Below are 22,470 nucleotides of genomic sequence, written 5' to 3'. Positions count from 1 at the left end.
CTGACTCACTCACTGACTGACTCACTCACTCACTCACTCACTCACTCACTCACTCACTCACTCACTCACTCACTCACTCACTCACTCACTCACTCACTCACTCACTGACTCACTCACTCACTCACTCACTCACTCACTCACTCACTCACTGACTCACTCACTCACTCACTCACTCACTCACTCACTCACTCACTCACTCACTCACTCACTCACTCACTCACTCACTAAAATACAATGAACAGGAACAAGAGACTTGGAACAGCATACACGTACAAAGTACAAAACACAATGAACGAGCACAGGACAATGAACACGAGGATGTTTTAAAGGGAGACAGACAAAGGATAATTAACAAGGGTCAGGTGCGGGTACTGAAACACTCAGGGAAGGTTAACGAGACAAAAGGGCGGGAAACACTGACGAGACACGAGAAAGCACATGGCAAATCAGAATCAAAACAAAGCCATGTCTTTCTCACACAAAACCTAAGGCTATGCCATGACTCCGCTGCAAGACCAAGAATAAACATGACATGATAGCGGAATCATGACAACTGTATATAGACCCCGTGTGCCCTACACTGATTTTCTGAAAGAGTTGGCGGATTTCTTATCCGACATATTGGTTAATGTTGGTAAAGTACTAATAGTGCTAACAATGCATTAGTAGTGGTGTTTACAGAACTACTACACTCTTTTGAAGTAAAACAAGACATCAATGGACCCACTAATCGATTTAATCATACACTAGACTTGATTATATATCACAGAGCCGATATTACCAATATAGATATTATACCTCAAAGTGATGATGTCACTGATCACTATCTTATAACATGTCCACTGCGCACTGCAGGAATCAGCAGTTTGATTTGTTATCGACAGGGTAGAACAATTACCTCGACTACTAAAGATAGTTTCGCAAAGAGCTTTCCAGATCTGACTCCTTTAACAAACATACCAATAAATTCAGAATGGCTCGATGACATGACCAGCAAATTGGGCACTATTTTCTCTAATATATTAGAAGCTGTCGCACCTATGAAGTCAAAAAAGATTAATGAGAAAACACAGCATTGTACAATAGCACCACTCGCGCCCTTAAAAGAGAAACGTGTAAACTTGAGCGCAAATGTAAACAAACCCAAAACAAATGTAAACAAACCCAAAAAGGGCTTTCAGATAAATCAGATGAAGGTAAAATCTCACTCCTAGTCCTGGTTGACCTTAGTGCTGCGTTACATGCTGTAGACCATAACATACTTCTAGATCACTTATACAATTATACCGGTATTGAGGGACAGGCACTACGATTGGTTCAGATCATATCAGACAGACATTAATTTGTCCATTAAAATGGGGAATCATCTAATCTAACGCAAGTAAAATATGGATTACCTCAGGGATCGGTCTTAGGACCTGTGCTGTTCCATACACATGCTGCCCCTTGGAAACATTATTTAAAAACATGGAATAAGCTTCTGTTGCTATGCAGATGATACTCAGCTATATATCTCATCAAGACCAGATGATTCATCCCAGCTATCAAAATTGGCAGAGTGCATTGAAGATATAAAACATTGGATGACCTGTAATTTCCTTCTTTTAAATTCTAATAAAAAAGAAATATTACTTATCGGACCAAAGACACGTAAACCGAATATTTCTGTTTCTAAACTGCAAGTTGAAGGATGTGCTGTTACTCCAACAAATACAGTAAAAGATCGTCTCGGTTACGTATGTAACCTCTGTTCCCTGATGGAGGGAACAAGACGTTGTGTCGAAGCCGACAGATGGGGTTCGCCCTTGAGAACCAATCATCTCTGACTATTTTGAAAAGGCCAATGAAATTGGCGAATGAAATTTGCATGCCGGGCTCCGCCCCCGGATATCCGGGTATAAAAGGGGAGCCGGCGTGCTCATTCATTCACCTTTTGTGCTGAGGAGCCTGAGAGCATCTCGTGACTGCTGCAGCGGACGGCTATTGTCGTGGCAAGAAGGACACAACGTCTTGTTCCCTCCATCAGGGAACAGAGGTTACATACGTAACCGAGACGTTCCCTTTCTGTCGGTCTCTCGACGTTGTGTCGAAGCCGACAGATGGGGTTCCTATTGAAAACGCCACGGCACTAGCCGCGTCACAATCTCCAGCGAAGCGACGTTGACCGGCCTGGGCGAGCCACACGTGAGCGCTATCGCAAAATTTGTAACCTTCCAGTGGGCAGGCAGGGGCTCCCAGAGCTTTTGGCAAAGATGAGTAGCCCCTGCCCTCTGCAACTCAGACGGCCCCATTGGCGAGGGCCATCCAGTCGTAGGACCACTGGGTAAGCGCTGTTCCCTCAATGTGGACGTGCGCTACGGAGACCACTTCCCACCCTAGGGGGGAATACAGTGGAGACACCAACATGGTCTCACCAAATAGGGGAGAACTCATGGGAGGTATGTGCGGAATGCCGCAAGGTGGATGTCCACCTGGGGAGGTCATGGGTTGCCACGCGGGGAACCATCTCATGACGACATCTCAGACGGAACCACCCTAGTGGGGGGTTACTACGTGTGGGGCACTAGGTCCGGTTAGAGCTATATGTAATAACTCAGCTTGATACCCGGCCATAGGCGGCAGGGCTGCTCCGCCGAGCCCGCCGCCCTGAGTGCTATTGATGGATGGACGGACTGCCTATTCTTTACCCTTGGGGAAAGAAGGGAGGCAGCCCATAGCGCACTGGTCCACCTAAGAAGGGGAATGGCGCTATGCGCAGGCGTATGCCCCACGACTGCTGGTCTTACCTGTTGGCAAGACTCGAGCTGCCGACTCCCCACGGAGGTTGCAAGCCTCTGCGAGGTATAGCGTAGCCCAAACCGCAACTCTACAGATGTCTGCCAGAGAGGCGCACTAAGCCGATGCCCACGAGGAGGTCACACCCCGAGCGGAGTGTACCATCACTCAAATGGGCACGGGCTAGGATCGGCACGCCGTAGTGACGGCGTGTGCGACCCAGCGCTACAACTCTCCTCGGAGACAGCACTCCCGTTGCTGACCTCCATAACAGACAAGAGCTGCTCAGGGCCTTGAAGCCCTCCGTGTGGTTCGAGTAGAGGCGCAATGCGCTTACTGGACACCCCACGTACAGGTTGGGTCTTTCTCCCGGTGTGGGAGCGCCTGCAAGTTCACCACCTAGTCCCAAAGGGGGGCGGCGGAACTTTGGGCACGTAAGTCGGCCGGGGTCTCAGGATCACGTGAGAGCCACCGGGCCTGAATTTTGGCAATCGGTGGACACGGAATGCCTGCAGGTGCCTCACCCTCTGGATGGACTCGAGCCCCAGCAGGAGAGCCAACCCCCCTCGCAGAACGAGGAAGGGGCTCTCGGCAGGGCCCGAAAAAAGGGGACCCACAGGTCCACCTTAAGGTCCGAAGAGGGTACGGGGCGCGGACGAGGCCTTAGCCCCTCGCGCCCTAGAGGAACCTAATACTCAGGTCATGCCGCCCCAGAGGCTCACCAGCAACTGGTACGTGATAACCGCGACAGCGGGTACCCACGTTCCAATGTGGAAGGGGAGATTACTCCCCAGCCTCTCCTGCAATAGGACAGCACGTTCCTGAGCGAGCAATTCCGTGGGTCTTCTCCTCGAGAAGAGCACCAGGACGAGAAGGGGCGCCACTTAAAGGCATCCAGCCTTGTGGGCATGGCCCTTGCCTGAGTGACAGTCTCCACCACTGAGGGGGGTAGGTCATCCAGGAACTCCTCGTCCCATCCAGGAGCCAGACCCAGAGGTCCGGCTCGAATGCCACAATGTGTCCATCCCCTGCGAGTAGGCCCTTCGCCAGGGGATTTGGCCAGGGGGAGTTGTCGTCAGGAGTATTAGCTCCGAGGACCAAGTGTAGTTGGGCCCGTAAGGCGCAACTAGCAGCACTTGATACTCCCTTCCCAGACCTTGCACAGGACCTGCGCAATGAAGCTCACTGGGGGGAAGCGTAGTTCCGCTTGTTCAGCGGCCAGCTGCGCGCTAGGGCCTCCGTGTCGCGACCAGGGAGTGCCCAGCGGCACTGGGGGGTGTTCAGGGAGGCAACAGGTCCACCTGTGCCCGCCCAAACCACACCCAAGCCGGCCGCAGTGGTGGAGTCGTCACTTCGCACGAGGTGTCAACTGACGAGAGAGCGCTTGGCTGTCTGGTTCAGGACACCCAGTGGGCGTGTGACCTGCAGGGGCCTTGCCACCTGCTGTCTCCACCAGGGGTGGAGTCGTCACTTCCCACGAGGCGTCAACTGACGAGAGAGCGCTTGGCTGTCTGGTTCAGGACACCCGGTGGTCATGTGACCTGCAGGGGCTTTGCCACCTGCTGTCTCCACTGGAGGCTGCGCGCTAGGGCCTCCGTGTCGAGGGGGTCCTCGTCCAAGGAATGCCCAGCGGTACTGGGTGGTGTTCAGGGAGGCGACAGGTCCCCCTGTGCCCGCCCAAACCACACCCAGGCCAGCCCGCAGGGGTGGAGTCATCACTTCCCACGGGGTGTCAACTGACGAGAGAGCGCTTGGCTGTCTGGTTAAGGACACCCGGTGGGCATGTGACCTGCAGGGGTTTTGCCACCTGCTGTCTCCACGGGAGGAGGCGTTTTGGGCGAGTTGCGATGACTGCAGCGAGCGAATGCCACCCTGAGGTTTAGTACGCTACGCCGGTCGTGCTGTCCGGGCCAGTATGCTGGCTCTGCACGAGAGGCCGGAGCCTCATCAGTGCAAGCAGGACAGCTAGCAACTTGAAGGCAGTGATCTGCCAACGCAGGCGGGGGCCCGTCCAGCGACCCGACACTGCGTGCCCATTGCACACCGCACCCGCACCCCGTAGGGAGGCGTCTGTCGTTCCACGACCGGCCTCAAGACCTGCTCGGGGTTAGGATGCGACGGCAGCAGGCGTAATGACGATACGCCTACTGCCAGTGCGCCACGCTCTCCAGGGAACTCATCTCTGTAGTCAGTGCTGTCGCGGTCCCATGTGCGTCAACCCGAGGGGGACAGGCCACCCCCGAGGACACCATGCCCAGGAGCCTCTGAAACTGATTTCAGGGGACCGCTGGCTGCTGCCTGAAAGTTCAAGCAGCTCAGCACTGACTGTGCGTGCTCGTGAGCGAGCACGCCGTCATGGAGACAGTGTTGAGTTCTCTACCAGGAAAAGGGGGAGCTCCGCGCCAGGGAGAGCTGCTCTCTTTTTCCCGGCTGACCCGTTACTGACATGCCAGCCCCTCGACAGTGCCGAGGGAAACTGTACATGAGAGTATGCGGTCAGTTGTCATGAACCACTCCTGGCGTCTGACAGACACCAGGACGCGCTTCTGCGCCTCCCGAACGGCACCCTTGCAAGGTGCTGCTCAAGGTATGCAGCGACCCCTGGTTTTGGGGATGATGAAGTGCGGCTGTCGAAGCCACTGGACATCTCGGCCGAGGGGACGGTTCGATCGCCTTCGCCAGAGGGGTGGCAGCCCCGGCCTGGAGCACAGGAACATCCCTGCCTCTGCTGAGGTAAGAGGATGCCTGAAGTCCGGCGGAGGTCTGGCGAGCTGGATCGAATGCCGAGACGGACCACACTCCCAGCCACCGTGATGGTTTGAAATGCTAACCAAGCACCCAGAGACCTCACAGGGGGGGCTGCGATCTACTTCATCAACCCGCGGGGGTTGGTTCAATGACTAGCAGTGCTGTTCCCCCCGGGGGGAACGGCTCCGCTAAATCACCTGCCAGGCGATGGCGCAGCTCGACGCACCGTCGAAGCGAGAGTGCTGAGGGCTGCTTTATACTCGTCATTGCGTGCCGCCACGACGCAACGTCGAGTTGCCGAACACCATCTTTCAGAGGGTGAGAGCGGCTGCAAGTGGGACCCAGAGAGAGACCTCTCTTTGTGAGAAGGCGGGCACTAGGCCCCCGAAGGGGCCCAGAAGGTGTTTGGGACGCGGCAGGGACTGCCCCAGTCCGACCATCCAGCAACCCAGGCTGGGTCGGGCCCGATGGTTCAATCTCTCTAGGTGGTCCTTCTCTCGACGTCTTCCTCCGGGGGGCCACCTGCGGGGGCACCGGAACCGGAGTCGACGCTGGAGAAGGCCAGGGCTGCTGGGGGCAGACCACGTGCGAGACCTCGACGGCCGAAAGGCGGCCGGGTCACAGCAGGCCGGTCTGTTTCTACACTGTCAAAAGGCTGCTGGAGCAGTCCTTGACAGCGCCACCAATCAGCCGACCTTGCGAGAGGGGAGTCGGGAAAGTGGCCTTTCTCGACATCGCCCCCCTGCGCAAGATTGGGTCCGAGGCATCTTTCCGGGCCACTGATGTGGACATCGTCCGACCCAGCCTGCGCCGCCACCGCGGTCCCCGGAGGGCCAGTCGGCGGCGGCACTACTTGGGTCGGTCTTACCCCGTGGGGCTCTCTTTAGCGCCCTGGCCTGCAGGAAGGCCATGGCGTAAGAGTGGAGGCAGCTTGGTCCACGGCACCGCCAGCCTCAACACCAGAGATGTCGAGACCTTACATGCCCTGGACGGTGAGTCTAGGTCAAGCCCCCCAGGTGGCCGCCGTCTGCGGATACCCGCGACTGCATGCTCCACCCAGGGTGCATTGACATAGTCCCTAGCTTCCTCCCCGCCCCGAGGGAAGAGAGGGCGATAGAGTCAGCTAGACGGAAGCGCGCCGAAAGGGACGCTCCAGGTCTTACTGAACTCCTTATGCAGCTCGGTAAAACTTGGCACTTGAGCGGGGCACGGCTTGGAGTCGCGCCCGGGCCCAATGTGCAAAGTACCCAGCCGCGAGCACCAGGGCTGCGGCGTACCGCAAACCAGCGCTCGCGGCGGTCCGAGCGAGCATGGCTGACATCTTGACGTCTGCTCTCACCTGTGCTCGACCTCCCGAGGGAGGGAGCTTCAGGGAATCGCCAGAGTCTGATGCCAGCAGGTCGCACTCCGATGTTGCAAGAGACACCTCATCTCCATGGCTCGTGTCCGAGCGCATGGCTGAGGAATAAGATGGCTTAGGACCATCCTTGGGGAACTGCTAAACAAGCGAGACGGGACACGAGCGGTCCGCGAGCCGCGGCTGACGGATTAACGCTCACGATAGTCCCCACATCACCCTCGCTGCTCGCCGCCGCTGACGGCAGGGCCGTAGCCGCTGCGGTCACAGAACGGGAAGCAAACGAGGTGGTGGCTTGCTCTTGACAGAACATAGCCACCGTGACGCAACGTCTGAATAGCCATCCGCCCACAGTGACGCAACGTCTGCCTAGACATCCGCGCGCAGTGACGCAACGTCTGGATAGCCATCCGCGCGCAGTGACGCAACGTCTGACTAGCCATCCGCGCGCAGTGACGCAACGTCTGAATAGCCATCCGCGCGCAGTGCGGGCAGGACGAATCCACGAGGCTGCCACATTGGTCGGACCCCCGAACACTTGCGGCAACCAACGTGTCCGTCCCCGTCCTCGATGAGTGTACTGCACCCAAGAGATCAGCGGGCAATGCCACGCTGAGGAAATTGCTCTTTTAGAAAAATACCTCAGGAACTGCCAGGACGCCCAGGGGAATCTCCGCTGCACCGCGTCGTAGAAACCGGCAATTCGAAGAATGTTATCAGATGCGAAGGCTCCGAAGAACAAAAGGTGAATGAATGAGCACGCCGGCTACCCTTTTATACCCGGATATCCGGGGGCGGAGCCCGGCATGCAAATTTCATTCGCCAATTTCATTGGCCTTTTCAAAATAGTCAGAGATGATTGGTTCTCAAGGGCGAACCCCATCTGTCGGCTTCGACACAACGTCGAGAGACCGACAGAAAGGGAACTAGGCGTTATATTAGACAGCAACCTGTCATTTCAAATCACATCTCAAATGTCACAAAAACAGCCTTTTTCCACCTAAGAAATGTTGCCAAGTTACGAAATATTCTGTGTGTTGCTGAAGCAGAGAAGCTTATTCATGCATTTATGACCTCAAGACTTGACTACTGTAATGCGCTACTTAGTGTTCCTGCATCATCAATAAACAAACTACAGTTAGTTCAGAACGCAGCTGCCAGAGTTCTAACCAGGTCCAGAAAATACCATCACCTAACCCCAATGTTATCAACCCTTCACTGGATACACATTAAGTATCGTATTGACTTTAAAGTTCTTTTAATCACTTATAAAGCCTTAAAGGGTTTAGCCCCTACCTACCTAACAGAGCTTCTATCACACTACAACCCATCACGGTCTCTAAGATCTCAAAACTCAGGACTTTTGATAACACCTAGAATAACTAAATCCACCAAAGGAGATCGAGCTTCCTCATACGTAGCACCTAAACTCTGGAATAACCTTCCTGATATTATTAGAGGATCAGACACACTCGCCCAATTTAAATCTAGATTAAAGACGCATCTTTACAGCCAAACATTCACTTCATGCAGAATATGCTAAATAAACCACCGGGAGATGCTGACATTAGATATTATTTACTAGAATAATTTATCTTGTTCTGGAAGCACAATGTACTGTGTTTTACCTTTTTTGTGTTTTGCTTATTTTCTCCTGTATAGCTGTTTTGGAACAATGCACATTAAAAGCGCTATATGAATTAAATCTTCTATGAAGAGTTTGGATTGTGACACAGAATATATGTTAGATTAGTCAAAAGCACTTGCCCCCCGTACCCTTAACTAGGTGTAAACTTTGTGAAAGTGACATTTCAGGTAAAACCTGGTGTTCATAGAGAATGTCCACTAAATAGAGATTTTTTCCTTCAAATTGACCACCACCCCTCATACTGAATTTCACCATTAAAGCATTTAACATGATTCTGTAAAAGAAACTCCCCAGGATTACTTCACAGAGTATATACTGTTAGGCGTGTGAATAAGGACTCAGATGCAGGAGATTAAATCACAAAAGGGGTTTATTGATCCAACTGGTTACAAATCCAGTACACAGTGAGAGACGGGGCACTCCTGGTTTGAAAACAGCAAACGATAACAAAAAACAATAATCCAGAGAAGGCGAGCTAGCGCCAGGTCCGTCTGGTAAAGCAGGGAAACCGAATGGGAGAGATAACGTCCAAACCGGCCTCAACGAGACTGCTTAGAAAAACATGGAAACAAAACACAGACCGTAATCCCACACAAGAAACAAAACTAAGACCGTAATCCCACACGAGAAACAAAACACAGACCGTAATCCCACACGAGAAACAAATCACAGACCGTAATCCCACACGAGAAACAAAACACAAACCGTAATCCCACACGAGAAACAAAACACAAACCGTAATCCCACACGAGAAACAAAACACAAACCGTAATCCCACACGAGAAACAAAACACAAACCGTAATCCCACACGAGGACAAACCATTGACCGTAATCCAGATGGGTCGGTGAGTAAAGACGACAACGCCACAACCAGTGAGACAAACACCGTGGTATAAATAGAGATCGCTAATGGGAAACAGGTGTGTACAATGAACGAAATAATAATTGAGACCAGTGACCAGGCGGGAGGAATGTTGGGAATAAGAAAGGAAACCAAAGCATAACAGAATAAAAGTAATAAAACCATAGAAAAAAGGAGAACATAGTACACCAAAACATAACAATATACAGTATATATACAGAGAAAGAAAGAGAAACAAACACAAACTACCATGTGCACACACACAAATACACACAATCCCGTCTCTTAAAAGAAGATGTAGTCTTGCCATGTTAAAGAATGTCAGAAATTCAGTGAAGTTCATCTTTCAAACTGAACAACATGTCAAATCTTCCTTTGGAATCTTGAAAGAAAAATCTGTTTATTAATATATAAGTATATTTTTAACGCAATATTCCACAAATACATCACGTAAAATTACCTAAATGATTTAAGCACGTCACATGATAAACTTGAAAAAGTCAAGAAGAAATACTCATTGGATTTAACTTCTCGATCTTTTCAACTTCAGTTTAACATTTATTAATGTTTACACAACATAAATAATTCCTGTAGTTCCACCACAAAATAATTCAGTAAAGATCCTTTTTACAAGTTTAAGTGGGTTGAACATGATAAAATGAAGTTGAATTCACTTAATTATTTCTGCATTTAGAATTCCGAGATATTTCTATAATTTAAATAAAAAAAACTAGAACACAATTGTATTAAGTAAAGTTTACTCAATTAATTTCATGAAATCTTCTACGACACAGAATAATTGTTTACAGTGTACTTAACAAGCCTCAAGATTCAAAATCAGTAATGCTGTTTATTTTAAATTCCTTACAGCAGATATATTTTGCTGAGATATATTTTAAGAGAAAATGTCATTGTGAACATTTGTTATGTTATGGTTTCAAAATGTTAAAGCAAAGAACACTTAAGAAAATTGTGATAGCTGCCATAATTAAATCTCATCGGGGGACCATGCCCATAGATTTGGGCTCTGCCCCCAATGTCTATATTGTCTGGCTCCGCCCCTGCATGGCAGTTGACAATGTGAACATCATTTCTTTCAGTTCCTTCATGTCAAACAAGTAAAACATCAATCTATAAATGTGTGACATACCAAATATAACCATATAATCAAATTTAATGGAACTAAATCAGTGTATAAAAATAGCTGAGGTGTGATCTTCAGTTTGAGAATAACAGATTAAGAGATTGTTTTACATCGTGTTTCTTTAATGACATTCTTAAATAAATATTTGTGTTTATACATATTTGTTTTTGCTTCATTTTGATGTTTGGGTTTAAATGATGCATTAACTGCATCACGTATATGTATGTAAAAATCGTTTGGAAAATATTGATCTATTTTAATTTGCTTTTCACTGTTCATAACAGAGACACATGAATCATACATTATAGTTTGCTGTAAGTTTTTCTCTCTCTCTGCAGTATTGGATCTGAAGGTTGTGTTGCTCTGGCTTCAGCTCTGAGATCAAACCCCTCACATCTGACAGAACTCAATCTGAACAATAATAAACTAGAAGATTCAGGAGTGAAGCTGCTCTCTGATCTACTGAAGGATCCTCAATGTAAACTACAGAAACTAAAGTGAGTGAAAGTGTTATGATGTCATTAGTAGAAATATGTTTGTATATAAGGACATATACTCTTTCAACAACTTCAAGTTCAAACGTTTTTGAATTTTGTGAATCCCTCACAAGTCATTTCAGACATAAACACACATTTATTGTTTCTGTGCCGGTAGAAGAGTTTAAATCCAACACCAGCAACTTATATCTGTGAATAAATGTCTAAATATCTGTCATGTGTTTCTCTATTAACTGACAATAATCCCACAAATATTATAAATCATGAATTCATTTGCTGTGAGTGTGAAGAGTTTATTTCTTGTTTCAGTCTGTCTGGCTGCAGTATTGGATCTGAAGGTTGTGTTGCTCTGGCTTCAGCTCTGAGATCAAACCCCTCACATCTGACAGAACTCAATCTGAACTTTAATAAACTAGAAGATTCAGGAGTGAAGCTGCTCTCTGATCTACTGAAGGATCCTCAATGTAAACTACAGAAACTACAGTGAGTGAAAGTGTTATGATGTCATTAAACTGCAGAAATGACTTTCTTACTTGATATTTTTGTCTTGTTTTCCAGCACAAATGTCTAAACATTCTTGAATCAAGATGCATTTTCATTATGAGCAAAATAACCTGAGAAAATAATTCTTGTTTTAAAATGAAAAATATGAAATTTTAGTGAATTTGTTCTTAGAATAAACTAAAGAATCTGCCAATGGGGTAAAACATATAATCTTGAATTTAGTGACTAAGAAAAAGGTGAAACTTAATTCAAGATAATTTTTCTGACCCCATTGACAGATGTTTTAGCTTGTCTTTAACACAGATTCACTGACATTTCATACTTTGGGCCTAAAAACAAAACAGGTGATTTTGCTCATCATGAAAATGAATCTTGATTCAAGAATGTTTAGACATTTGTGCTGGAAAACAAGACAAACATACTGAATAAGAAAGTCTTTTTTTGTCATTTGTTGCAGTGAAATAGAAAATAAATAAATGTTAGTATGTAAGGACGTGTTAAACTCTTTCATCAAGTCTTCATGTGCAAAAGTTTATTGAATTTGAACTTTTTAAAAACACATTTGTTTTTATTTGACCCTCACAAGTCATTTCAGACGTAAACACACATTTATTGTTTCTGTGCCGGTAGAAGAGTTTAAATCCAACACCAGCAACTTATATCTGTGAATAAATGTCTAAATATCTGTCATGTGTTTCTCTATTAACTGACAATAATCCCACAAATATTATAAATCATGAATTCATTTGCTGTGAGTGTGAAGAGTTTATTTCTTGTTTCAGTCTGTCTCACTGCAGTATTGGATCTGAAGGTTGTGTTGCTCTGGCTTCAGCTCTGAGATCAAACCCCTCACATCTGACAGAACTCAATCTGAACTCTAATAAACCAGAAGATTCAGGAGTGAAGCTGCTCTCTGATCTACTGAAGGATCCTCAATGTAAACTACAGAAACTACAGTGAGTGAAAGTGTTATGATGACATTAAACTGCAGAAATTACTTTCTTACTTGATATTTTTGTCTTGTTTTCCAGTACAAATGTCTAAACATTCTTGAATCAAGATGCATTTTCATGATGAGCAAAATAACCTGAGAAAATAATTCTTGTTTGAAGATGAAAAATATGAAATTTCAGTGAATCTGTGTTAAAACAAACAAAAAAATCTGCCAATACGGTAAAACATATAATCTTGAATTTAGTGACTAAGAAAAAGGTGAAACTTAATTCGAGATTATTTTTCTGACCCCATTGACAGATTTTCTAGCTTGTCTTTAACACAGATTCACTGACATTTCATATTTTGGGTCTAAAAACAAAACAGGTCATTTTGCTCATCATGAAAATGAATCTTGATTCAAGAATGTTTAGACATTTGTTCTGGAAAACAAGACAGAAATACTGAATAAGAAAGTCTTTTTTTGTCATTTGTTGCAGGGAAATAGAAAATAAATAAATGATTGTATGTAAGGACGTGTTAAACTCTTTCATCAAGTCTTCATGTGCAAAAGTTTATTGAATTTGAACTTTTTTTAAAACCCATTTGTTTTTATTTGACCCTCACAAGTCATTTCAGACGTAAACACACATTTATTGTTTCTGTGCCGGTAGAAGAGTTTAAATCCAACACCAGCAACTTATATCTGTGAATAAATGTCTAAATATCTGTCATGTGTTTCTCTATTAACTGACAATAATCCCACAAATATTATAAATCATGAATTCATTTGCTGTGAGTGTGAAGAGTTTATTTCTTGTTTCAGTCTGTCTGGCTGCAGTATTAGATCTGAAGGTTGTGTTGCTCTGACTTCAGCTCTGAGATCAAACCCCTCACATCTGACAGAACTCAATCTGAACTATAATAAACCAGAAGATTCAGGAGTGAAGCTGCTCTCTGATCTACTGAAGGATCCTCAATGTAAACTACAGAAACTACAGTGAGTGAAAGTGTTATGATGTCATTAAACTGCAGAAATGACTTTCTTACTTGATATTTTTGTCTTGTTTTCCGGCACAAATGTCTAAACATTCTTGAATCAAGATGCATTTTCATAATGAGCAAAATAACCTGACAAAATAATTCTTGTTTTAAAATGAAAAATATGAAATTTCAGTGAATTTGTGCTTAAAATAAACTAATAAATCTGCCAATGGGGTAAAACATATAATCTTGAATTTAGTGACTAAGAAAAAGGTGAAACTTAATTCAAGATAATTTTTCTGACCCCATTGACAGATGTTTTAGCTTGTCTTTAACACAGATTCACTGACATTTCATACTTTGGGCCTAAAAACAAAACAGGTGATTTTGCTCATCATGAAAATGAATCTTGATTCAAGACTGTTTAGACATTTGTTCTGGAAAACAAGACAAACATACTGAATAAGAAAGTCTTTTTTTGTCATTTGTTGCAGTGAAATAGAAAATAAATAAATGTTTGTATGTAAGGACGTGTTAAACTCTTTCATCAAGTCTTCATGTGCAAAAGTTTATTGAATTTGAACTTTTTTAAAACACATTTGTTTTTTATTCGACCCTCACAAGTCATTTCAGACGTAAACACACATTTATTGTTTCTGTGCCGGTAGAAGAGTTTAAATCCAACACCAGCAACTTATATCTGTGAATAAATGTCTAAATATCTGTCATGTGTTTCTCTATTAACTGACAATAATCCCACAAATATTATAAATCATGAATTCATTTGCTGTGAGTGTGAAGAGTTTATTTCTTGTTTCAGTCTGTGGAACTGCAGTATTGGATCTGAAGGTTGTGTTGCTCTGGCTTCAGCTCTGAGATCAAACCCCTCACATCTGACAGAACTCAATCTGAACTGTAATAATCCAGAAGATTCAGGAGTGAAGCTGCTCTCTGATCTACTGAAGGATCCTCAATGTAAACTACAGAAACTACAGTGAGTGAAAGTGTTATGATGTCATTAAACTGCAGAAATGACTTTCTTACTTGATATTTTTGTCTTGTTTTCCGGCACAAATGTCTAAACATTCTTGAATCAAGATGCATTTTCATAATGAGCAAAATAACCTGACAAAATAATTCTTGTTTTAAAATGAAAAATATGAAATTTCAGTGAATTTGTGCTTAAAATAAACTAATAAATCTGCCAATGGGGTAAAACATACAATCTTCAATTTAGTGACTAAGAAAAAGGTGAAACTTAATTCAAGATTATTTTTCTGACCACATTGACAGATGTTTTAGCTTGTCTTTAACACAGATTCACTGACATTTCATACTTTGGGCCTAAAAACAAAACAGGTGATTTTGCTCATCATGAAAATGAATCTTGATTCAAAAATGTTTAGACATTTGTGCTGGAAAACAAGACAAACATACTGAATAAGAAAGTCTTTTTTTAACATTTGTTGCAGTGAAATAGAAAATAAATAAATGTTAGTATGTAAGGACGTGTTAAACTCTTTCATCAAGTCTTCATGTGCAAAAGTTTATTGAATTTGAACTTTTTTTTAAACACATTTGTTTTTTATTTGACCCTCACAAGTCATTTCAGATGTAAACACACATTTATTGTTTCTGTGCCGGTAGAAGAGTTTAAATTCAACACCAGCAACTTATATCTGTGAATAAATGTCTAAATATCTGTCATGTGTTTCTCTATTAACTGACAATAATCCCACAAATATTATAAATCATGAATTCATTTGCTGTGAGTGTGAAGAGTTTATTTCTTGTTTCAGTCTGTCTGACTGCAGTATTGGATCTGAAGGTTGTTTTGCTCTGGCTTCAGCTCTGAGATCAAACCCCTCACATCTGACAGAACTCAATCTGAACCATAATAATCCAGGAGATTCAGGAGTGAAGCTGCTCTCTGATCTCCTGAAGGATCCTCAATGTAAACTACAGAAACTACAGTGAGTGAAAGTGTTATGATGTCATTAAACTGCAGAAATGACTTTCTTACTTGATATTTTTGTCTTGTTTTCCAGCACAAATGTCTAAACATTCTTGAATCAAGATGCATTTTCATAATGAGCAAAATAACCTGTGAAAATAATTCTTGTTTTAAGAAGAAAAATATGAAATTTCAGTGAATTTGTTCTTAAAACAAACTAATAAATCTGCCAATACAGTAAAACATATAATCTTGAATTTAGTGACTAAGAAAAAGGTGAAACTTAATTCAAGATTATGTTTCTGACCCCATTGACAGATTTTCTAGCTTGTTTTAAGCACAAATTTACTGAAATTTCATATTTTTGTCTAAAAACAAGACAGGTGATTTTGCTCATTATGAAAATGCATCTTGATTCAAGACTGTTTAGACATTTGTACTGAAAACAAGACAAATATATCGAGTTTTGCAGTGTAGTAGAAAATAAATAAATGTTTGTATGTAAGGTTGTTAAATTTGTAAATAAAAATGTAAAGTTTCTTGAATTTGAACTTTTTTAAAACACATTTGTTTTTATTTGACCCTCACAAGTCATTTCAGACGTAAACACACATTTATTGTTTCTGTGCCGGTAGAAGAGTTTAAATCCAACACCAGCAACTTATATCTGTGAATAAATGTCTAAATATCTGTCATGTGTTTCTCTATTAACTGACAATAATCCCACAAATATTATAAATCATGAATTCATTTGCTGTGAGTGTGAAGAGTTTATTTCTTGTTTCAGTCTGTCTCGCTGCAGTATTGGATCTGAAGGTTGTGTTGCTCTGGCTTCAGCTCTGAGATCAAACCCCTCACATCTGACAGAACTCAATCTGAACTATAATAATCCAGGAGATTCAGGAGTGAAGCTGCTCTCTGATCTACTGAAGGATCCACAATGTAAACTACAGAAACTACAGTGAGTGAAAGTGTTATGATGTCATTAAACTGCAGAAATGACTTTCTTACTTGATATTTTTGTCTTGTTTTCCAGCACAAATGTCTAAACATTCTTGAATCAAGATGCATTTTCATAATGAGCAAAATAACCTGTGAAAATAATTCTTGTTTTAAGAAGAAAAATATGAAATTTCAGTGAATTTGTTCTTAAAACAAACTAATAAATCTGCCAATTCAGTAAAACATATAATCTTGAATTTAGTGACTAAGAAAAAGGTGAAACTTAATTCAAGATTATGTTTCTGACCCCATTGACAGATTTTCTAGCTTGTTTTAAGCACAAATTTACTGAAATTTCATATTTTTGTCTAAAAACAAGACAGGTGATTTTGCTCATTATGAAAATGCATCTTGATTCAAGACTGTTTAGACATTTGTACTGAAAACAAGACAAATATATCGAGTTTTGCAGTGTAGTAGAAAATAAATAAATGTTTGTATGTAAGGTTGTTAAATTTGTAAATAAAAATGTAAAGTTTCTTGAATTTGAACTTTTTTAAAACACTTTTGTTTTTATTCGACCCTCACAAGTCATTTCAGACGTAAACACACATTTATTGTTTCTGTGCCGGTAGAAGAGTTTAAATCCAACACCAGCAACTTATATCTGTGAATAAATGTCTAAATATCTGTCATGTGTTTCTCTATTAACTGACAATAATCCCACAAATATTATAAATCATGAATTCATTTGCTGTGAGTGTGAAGAGTTTATTTCTTGTTTCAGTCTGTGTTACTGCAGTATTGGATCTGAAGGTTGTGTTGCTCTGGCTTCAGCTCTGAGATCAAACCCCTCACATCTGACAGAACTCAATCTGAACTCTAATAATCCAGGAGATTCAGGAGTGAAGCTGCTCTCTGATCTACTGAAGGATCCTCAATGTAAACTACAGAAACTACAGTGAGTTATTTATTTACTCTTGAAATGATCATATTAAATTCAATAGTCATTATAATTTGTACTATTTGTCAATAAAAGTGACTCATTATAAATACACTTTCATCTATTAGTCTTGTTGTGTAAACACACCTGTGTTGTGTTGTGTTGTTGTTTGGATGAAGTGTTTCTGTGTTCTTCTCATTTGTAAATCACTTCAGAAGTGTGTAAGTTTATATTTATCATATCCTAAGATCACAACACAAGTCATTGTTAGATGATATCTGTTGATAATGACTGTAATGAGATCATAATAATAATATCTGATGTTTCTCTGATGTTTACAGGATTTAGCCAAACATTGATGGATCAAGCGTCTGTGTTTTGTCATAAACTACAAGAGTTGTTTACTTACTGGACAAACAACATCAGTGACTCATAAGAGCTCAACATGAATCTGTTAGAGATGAAAACACACAAACTGTTGATTGTTTGTCTCTTTGTGTTTTTCTGCTTCAGTCCACTATAAAGCAAAAGGGCTCAAATGCAGCAGATTGTCCTTAAATCTGAGCTTTCTGTGTCACATCGGCACATTTGCTGCGGGCGTGAAGGGTTTTTACTGTATGTGTGTGTCAGGAAAGTGACATTTATTTGAAATATTAATGTGAATAATAATGCATTTCAACATATTTGTATGTAGATTCAATTCTGAATATGTATGTAATGAGATATTATGCTAATGCTTATTGTTGATAAACAACATCTGAATCCTTAAAGTCTTAAATATCTCATGAGGTGACTTGTGTCTTGAAGCTTTTCCCTTACAATAGCATGAACTAATGTCACATGGGTAATTCCAACATTATGGATGTGACAAAAACGCACGAATATATTGAACCGTCTGTTTATATTTTACTAAACCCTTGTTGAAAGAGTCTAAACATCAAAAAATGTCGGTCTATGAACAAATATTCTGTTTTTAAAAAGGGAAATAAACTTGCGTTATGGATGTGTCAAAAAAGGACGTGGTTTTTGGGAGACGACAAACTTTGTAGGATTTCTTTTTACTTTAAAACTGCAAATATGAAGTGTGTGTATAATGTGGGAGGTCCTTCAAAAAGTCAGAACCTGGATAAAATGCACTTTATAATAGCTAATGGAGTCTTGTATAGGCCTGTATTAAATTCACAATGATTTTATCTTATTAATATGTATGTTTGTGTTGTTTTTAACCAACAATAATAAAATGTATGAAAACACCAGATCGCGTCTTTATTTTCTTTTTCATCTTACAGCATCTTATATCTACAGAAGAACTGATTTGTTTGTCTTTGTTCAGTTTGGCTGCCTGTGAGTTCAACCAGATAATGTCATTGAAGAAAGATAATGGCGGCCTCTGCAGGTTAAAATGAGTATAAACTCCCTCCAATACTTACACTTGCCCATTTGTCCTGCTTCTAACATCAACTTTGAGGACAAAATGTTCTCTTGCTTCCTAATATTTCCCCCCCAGTAATAAGTGCTGTGATGATGAGATAATCAGTGTTAATCACTTCACCCGTCAGTGGTCATAATGTAAAGCCAGATCGCTGTAAAGTATATTATCATATATGTCATATCCTGCTCCCCGCCAGTATTCACACACACACACACACACACACACACACACACACTTGTGAACTTGTAAAATAAGTATCTGTAGGTGTACACTCACAGCCCCAATGTGAAAAGTTGAATGTTGAGATTTGCACTTGCAGGCAAAACTCACAAATCAGTCTTCTGGATTTGAAGTTGCAGAAAAATAGTCACTTTTTTATTAATGTGGGACTGAAGTAATAATACTGAAAATTCTGCTTTGATCACATGAAAAAAATAATGTTTCAATATACAGAATATATGAAATAGGGCTCTTATACAGTAAAACAATTTCCACAAAACAGCAAACAATCTTAGTCAACTTCTGATCAAATAGTTTACATCAACTACATTTTCTTAGTGATTACAAAAAAGAAACCAACTTGAAATCACTGGACAACATTACGTGTGAGTTCTCTCAACTATGGATTTAAGTTCACCCAACCCAAAATATGATGTTTTCTTCTATTATTTGTATTACATTATAAACACGATCTAATCATAATTCCAATGAAGACAGACCAACATTGGTTCAGTAACTGCTCGAGCAGTTTGTGTCGAATCCTCTTTCAGAGATAGAAGCACAGCATCAGGCACTTAGACATCAACAGCAGAAACACAAACATCAATCCACAATCGTGAAACATCGTTCATTAAAAAACGACTCCAAACACAACAGGTAACTAACTACATTTTAAAGTGCATGAATAAAGTTAGCAAACAGTAAAACAGGAATCCAAACACGTTTGATTCAAAACTGAACTAAATATGAAACAATGAATAAACACCTTTTCTGTTTGTTGAGCTTACTTTATTTTGCAAGTTTTGAACAATAACGTATCTAAGAGTATCTAAGTCCAGTCAACAAAATAATCTTTGTTAGCAACACGCTGTGGATGAATTGTATTCAGTACACACAAAATGATATATTGGTTCCTTTTACCAAACATTATTTGTTCAAGTAACGTAATTTCCTTTGTTAAATGAACATATTCAAGTTGGATCTTTAACAGTGTATAGAAAAATGTTTGGACACCCCTGCTTTGATCTGTAATGGTTCAGTCCACACAGATATATAAGCGACTGCAGCGCTGTAGAACAGATGTCTGTCTGGCAGGTTGTGAAAGTTTAGATTCAATACGGCGCAGCATTTAATGTCATAATGTTGCTACTAAAAGAGAATGAAGATGAACTCATAGAAAAAGAGAAACACTCAAAGTTTTCTCTTGGTTCAGCTCTGTCTTCATTTACCAAATCCTATCCAGACGGGGCTCTGACCCGCATCGGGACCCTCTTCAAATCCAGAAGGAAAAAGTTAGGCATCACCTCAGACGATACCACCTATACGGTCTTATATTTGGGCAATTCAACCACCATTCAGTCAAAAGGAGAGGGATGTATGGACGTGGTCATCAGGAAGATCTGGAATAAGAGCGAGATGGGCAGACACGGCACTAAAATGCGCCTGACCATGGGCGCTGAGGGAATACGCATGATCCACTCGGACGAGAAGTCCAGAAAACCAGGACATCTGTATTTACTTCACCGAATCACATACTGCGTAGCCGATCCGAGGCTTCCCAAAATCTTTGCCTGGATTTACAGACACGAGATCAAGCACAAAGCAGTGATGCTGAGATGTCACGCGGTCCTCGTCTCCAAACCCGAGAAGGCGAAAGCGATGGCGCTTCTGCTCTACCAGACCTCCAGCTCGGCTCTGAGCGAGTTTCAGAGACTCAAACGTAGAGAAGACGCCAAACATCAGCAACAGATCCTCATAGGAGAGCAAACAGTTCCTCTCGTGCCCAAGAGGAAGATGGTGAACGTGTACAAACCTCCGGTGGAGCGCAGCCGAAGCGCTCCTAAGCTGCACTCCATCATTGAAGATCTGGTCGGGGAGAGAGAGGAGGAGAGGGTCATGCTGTTCCATGAGTTTCTAGACGACGACTGTTTCGAGGACAGCAAAGAGGAATTGTGTGTCATCATCAATGAATTGGGAGAGTTGTGCATTGGAAATGATGTGAAGTCTTTGAAGTCTGACGCGCAGGTGACTCGTCTGCTGTGTGGTGAGAGCACGAGCAGTGAATCGTCCAACATTGAGCTGAGCTCTGGAACTGATTCTGATGAGGTCACGGATGATAACCATCCAGAAACCACGTACAGCTGATGAAACATCAACTCTCTATTCTTCTACGATCAGATACTGTAGCTGTCGCTGTTGTTTTAAAGAGCTTCATTGTACTTGAACTGGAGTGTTTAGTTAAATGTGTGAAGCATTCGGTTGATCTTGAAGGTAATGTTTCAATGCACTGGAAACTATATCTTTGCTATGCAAATGTTTCAAATCTGTGAATATTTTCTTTTCTATGTAGATGCTGTTTTACTTACAGTAGCAAATGTAAATGTTGTTGAGTGTTATTTGTCAATAAACACAAAGCAAGTCTTTCTCTCATTTAATATTGGAACTGTCATGTTATAAAAATGGAATAAAAAAGGAAAAATGGAATAATGGTTAGAGCGTTGGGTTTGTGATCAGAAGGTTGCTGGTTCTAATCTCAGTGCCAGCAGGTCATGACTGAAGGGCACTTGCTCTGCAGTAATGTGCCACTGTATAAAACTACTTGTAAGTCGCTTTGGATAAAAGCATCTGCCAAATGAATAAATGTAAATTTATTTCTATGCATAATGTATGAAGGTCTCTGAATGGAATATGTGTGATGGCAACACAGTAAATAACATGAGCCAAAAGAGAGGATCGACCACATGTGCCATCTTCTCTCTTCGGTAATAGAACAAATGAATAACAATGAAATATTATTCAGATGTTGTTTAATGGTCGAACATATTAATAAAAAAAAATATAGTAAATGCCACCAATAATGTTTTTAAGTTTATACAGTGACATATTTACAGGTTTGACTTTGACCGATTATTCCTGGTTTTGTTCGTGTTATTTGAATGATGCTTGTGTCACATGTTCATCTGGGGATTTTTTTATTCATCCAGATTTTTTCCCATATATATATATATATAAAGTAAAACAAAGACATTTTAGGAAGTTTGCAAATTTGAGCATTGGACACTTCACATTTGAGTCTCTCAAGAAATGTACAGAAACCAAGAAGTTAAGCTGTAAATAAGAACACATATGCGCTGAGAAGCGTTGTATCGATTACGCCTGTATTTTACTACACAAAGAATTCTGACCCGTTACTAAAGGCAGTTTACTTTACGGCCACCGGTGTGTATCTGGACCACCAGACCGTCATCAATACATAACATGCCTGTTCAGTCACAGCAGGTCATTGAGGGCAATATTTCTGAAAGTTGAACAGACTAACTGATGGTAACACTGGAGTTGTGTGAAACATCTTCCAGAGCAGCTGATGACAGAAAAGAAATTTTGTTTTTCTGAGCCACGGACATCACTTCCTGTCTGTCTGGGGCTTTGTTTCAACTTCCTCATGACAAGTGCAGCTCAGAGGCAAAACACACACACATACTGTACAAAGCCATGCAAACATGTTTACTTGTTCATCACTGAATCAC

General features: G+C 42.2%; 2 protein-coding genes across 3 annotated transcripts in view; both read left to right on the top strand.

Moving 5' to 3' along the window:
- The window catches only part of LOC306892152 (NLR family CARD domain-containing protein 3-like), a 55,504-nt gene extending 36,957 nt beyond the window's left edge, over nt 1–18,547 (top strand). The window contains exons 10-18 of one of the 2 annotated variants that reach the window (XM_079453018.1): nt 10,874–11,032; nt 11,342–11,515; nt 12,319–12,492; nt 13,296–13,469; nt 14,274–14,447; nt 15,253–15,426; nt 16,195–16,368; nt 17,137–17,310; nt 17,634–18,547. In XM_079453018.1, the coding sequence (XP_079309144.1) occupies nt 10,874–11,032; nt 11,342–11,515; nt 12,319–12,492; nt 13,296–13,469; nt 14,274–14,447; nt 15,253–15,426; nt 16,195–16,368; nt 17,137–17,310; nt 17,634–17,640 (1,384 nt within the window). In that variant the 3' untranslated portion in view covers nt 17,641–18,547. The remainder of the gene's footprint in view (nt 1–10,873; nt 11,033–11,341; nt 11,516–12,318; nt 12,493–13,295; nt 13,470–14,273; nt 14,448–15,252; nt 15,427–16,194; nt 16,369–17,136; nt 17,311–17,633) is intronic. The other variant, XM_079453019.1, reaches the window with a different exon arrangement.
- A 1,505-nt stretch (nt 18,548–20,052) lies between these two features.
- LOC306892469 (protein FAM43A-like) lies at nt 20,053–21,088 on the top strand (the record flags this gene model as incomplete). Its single annotated transcript, XM_079453596.1, has 1 exon — nt 20,053–21,088. The coding sequence occupies exon 1, from the start codon at nt 20,084–20,086 to the stop codon at nt 21,086–21,088; it is 1,005 nt and encodes a 334-aa protein (XP_079309722.1). The 5' UTR covers nt 20,053–20,083.
- Between the last annotated feature and the right edge of the window lie 1,382 nt (nt 21,089–22,470).

This window comes from Barbatula barbatula (genome assembly GCF_947034865.1).
Source record: "Barbatula barbatula genome assembly, chromosome: 3".
NCBI lineage: Eukaryota > Metazoa > Chordata > Actinopteri > Cypriniformes > Nemacheilidae > Barbatula > Barbatula barbatula.
Note: the sequence above shows the minus strand (reverse complement) of the source record. Positions and strands in the feature narration are given on the sequence as shown.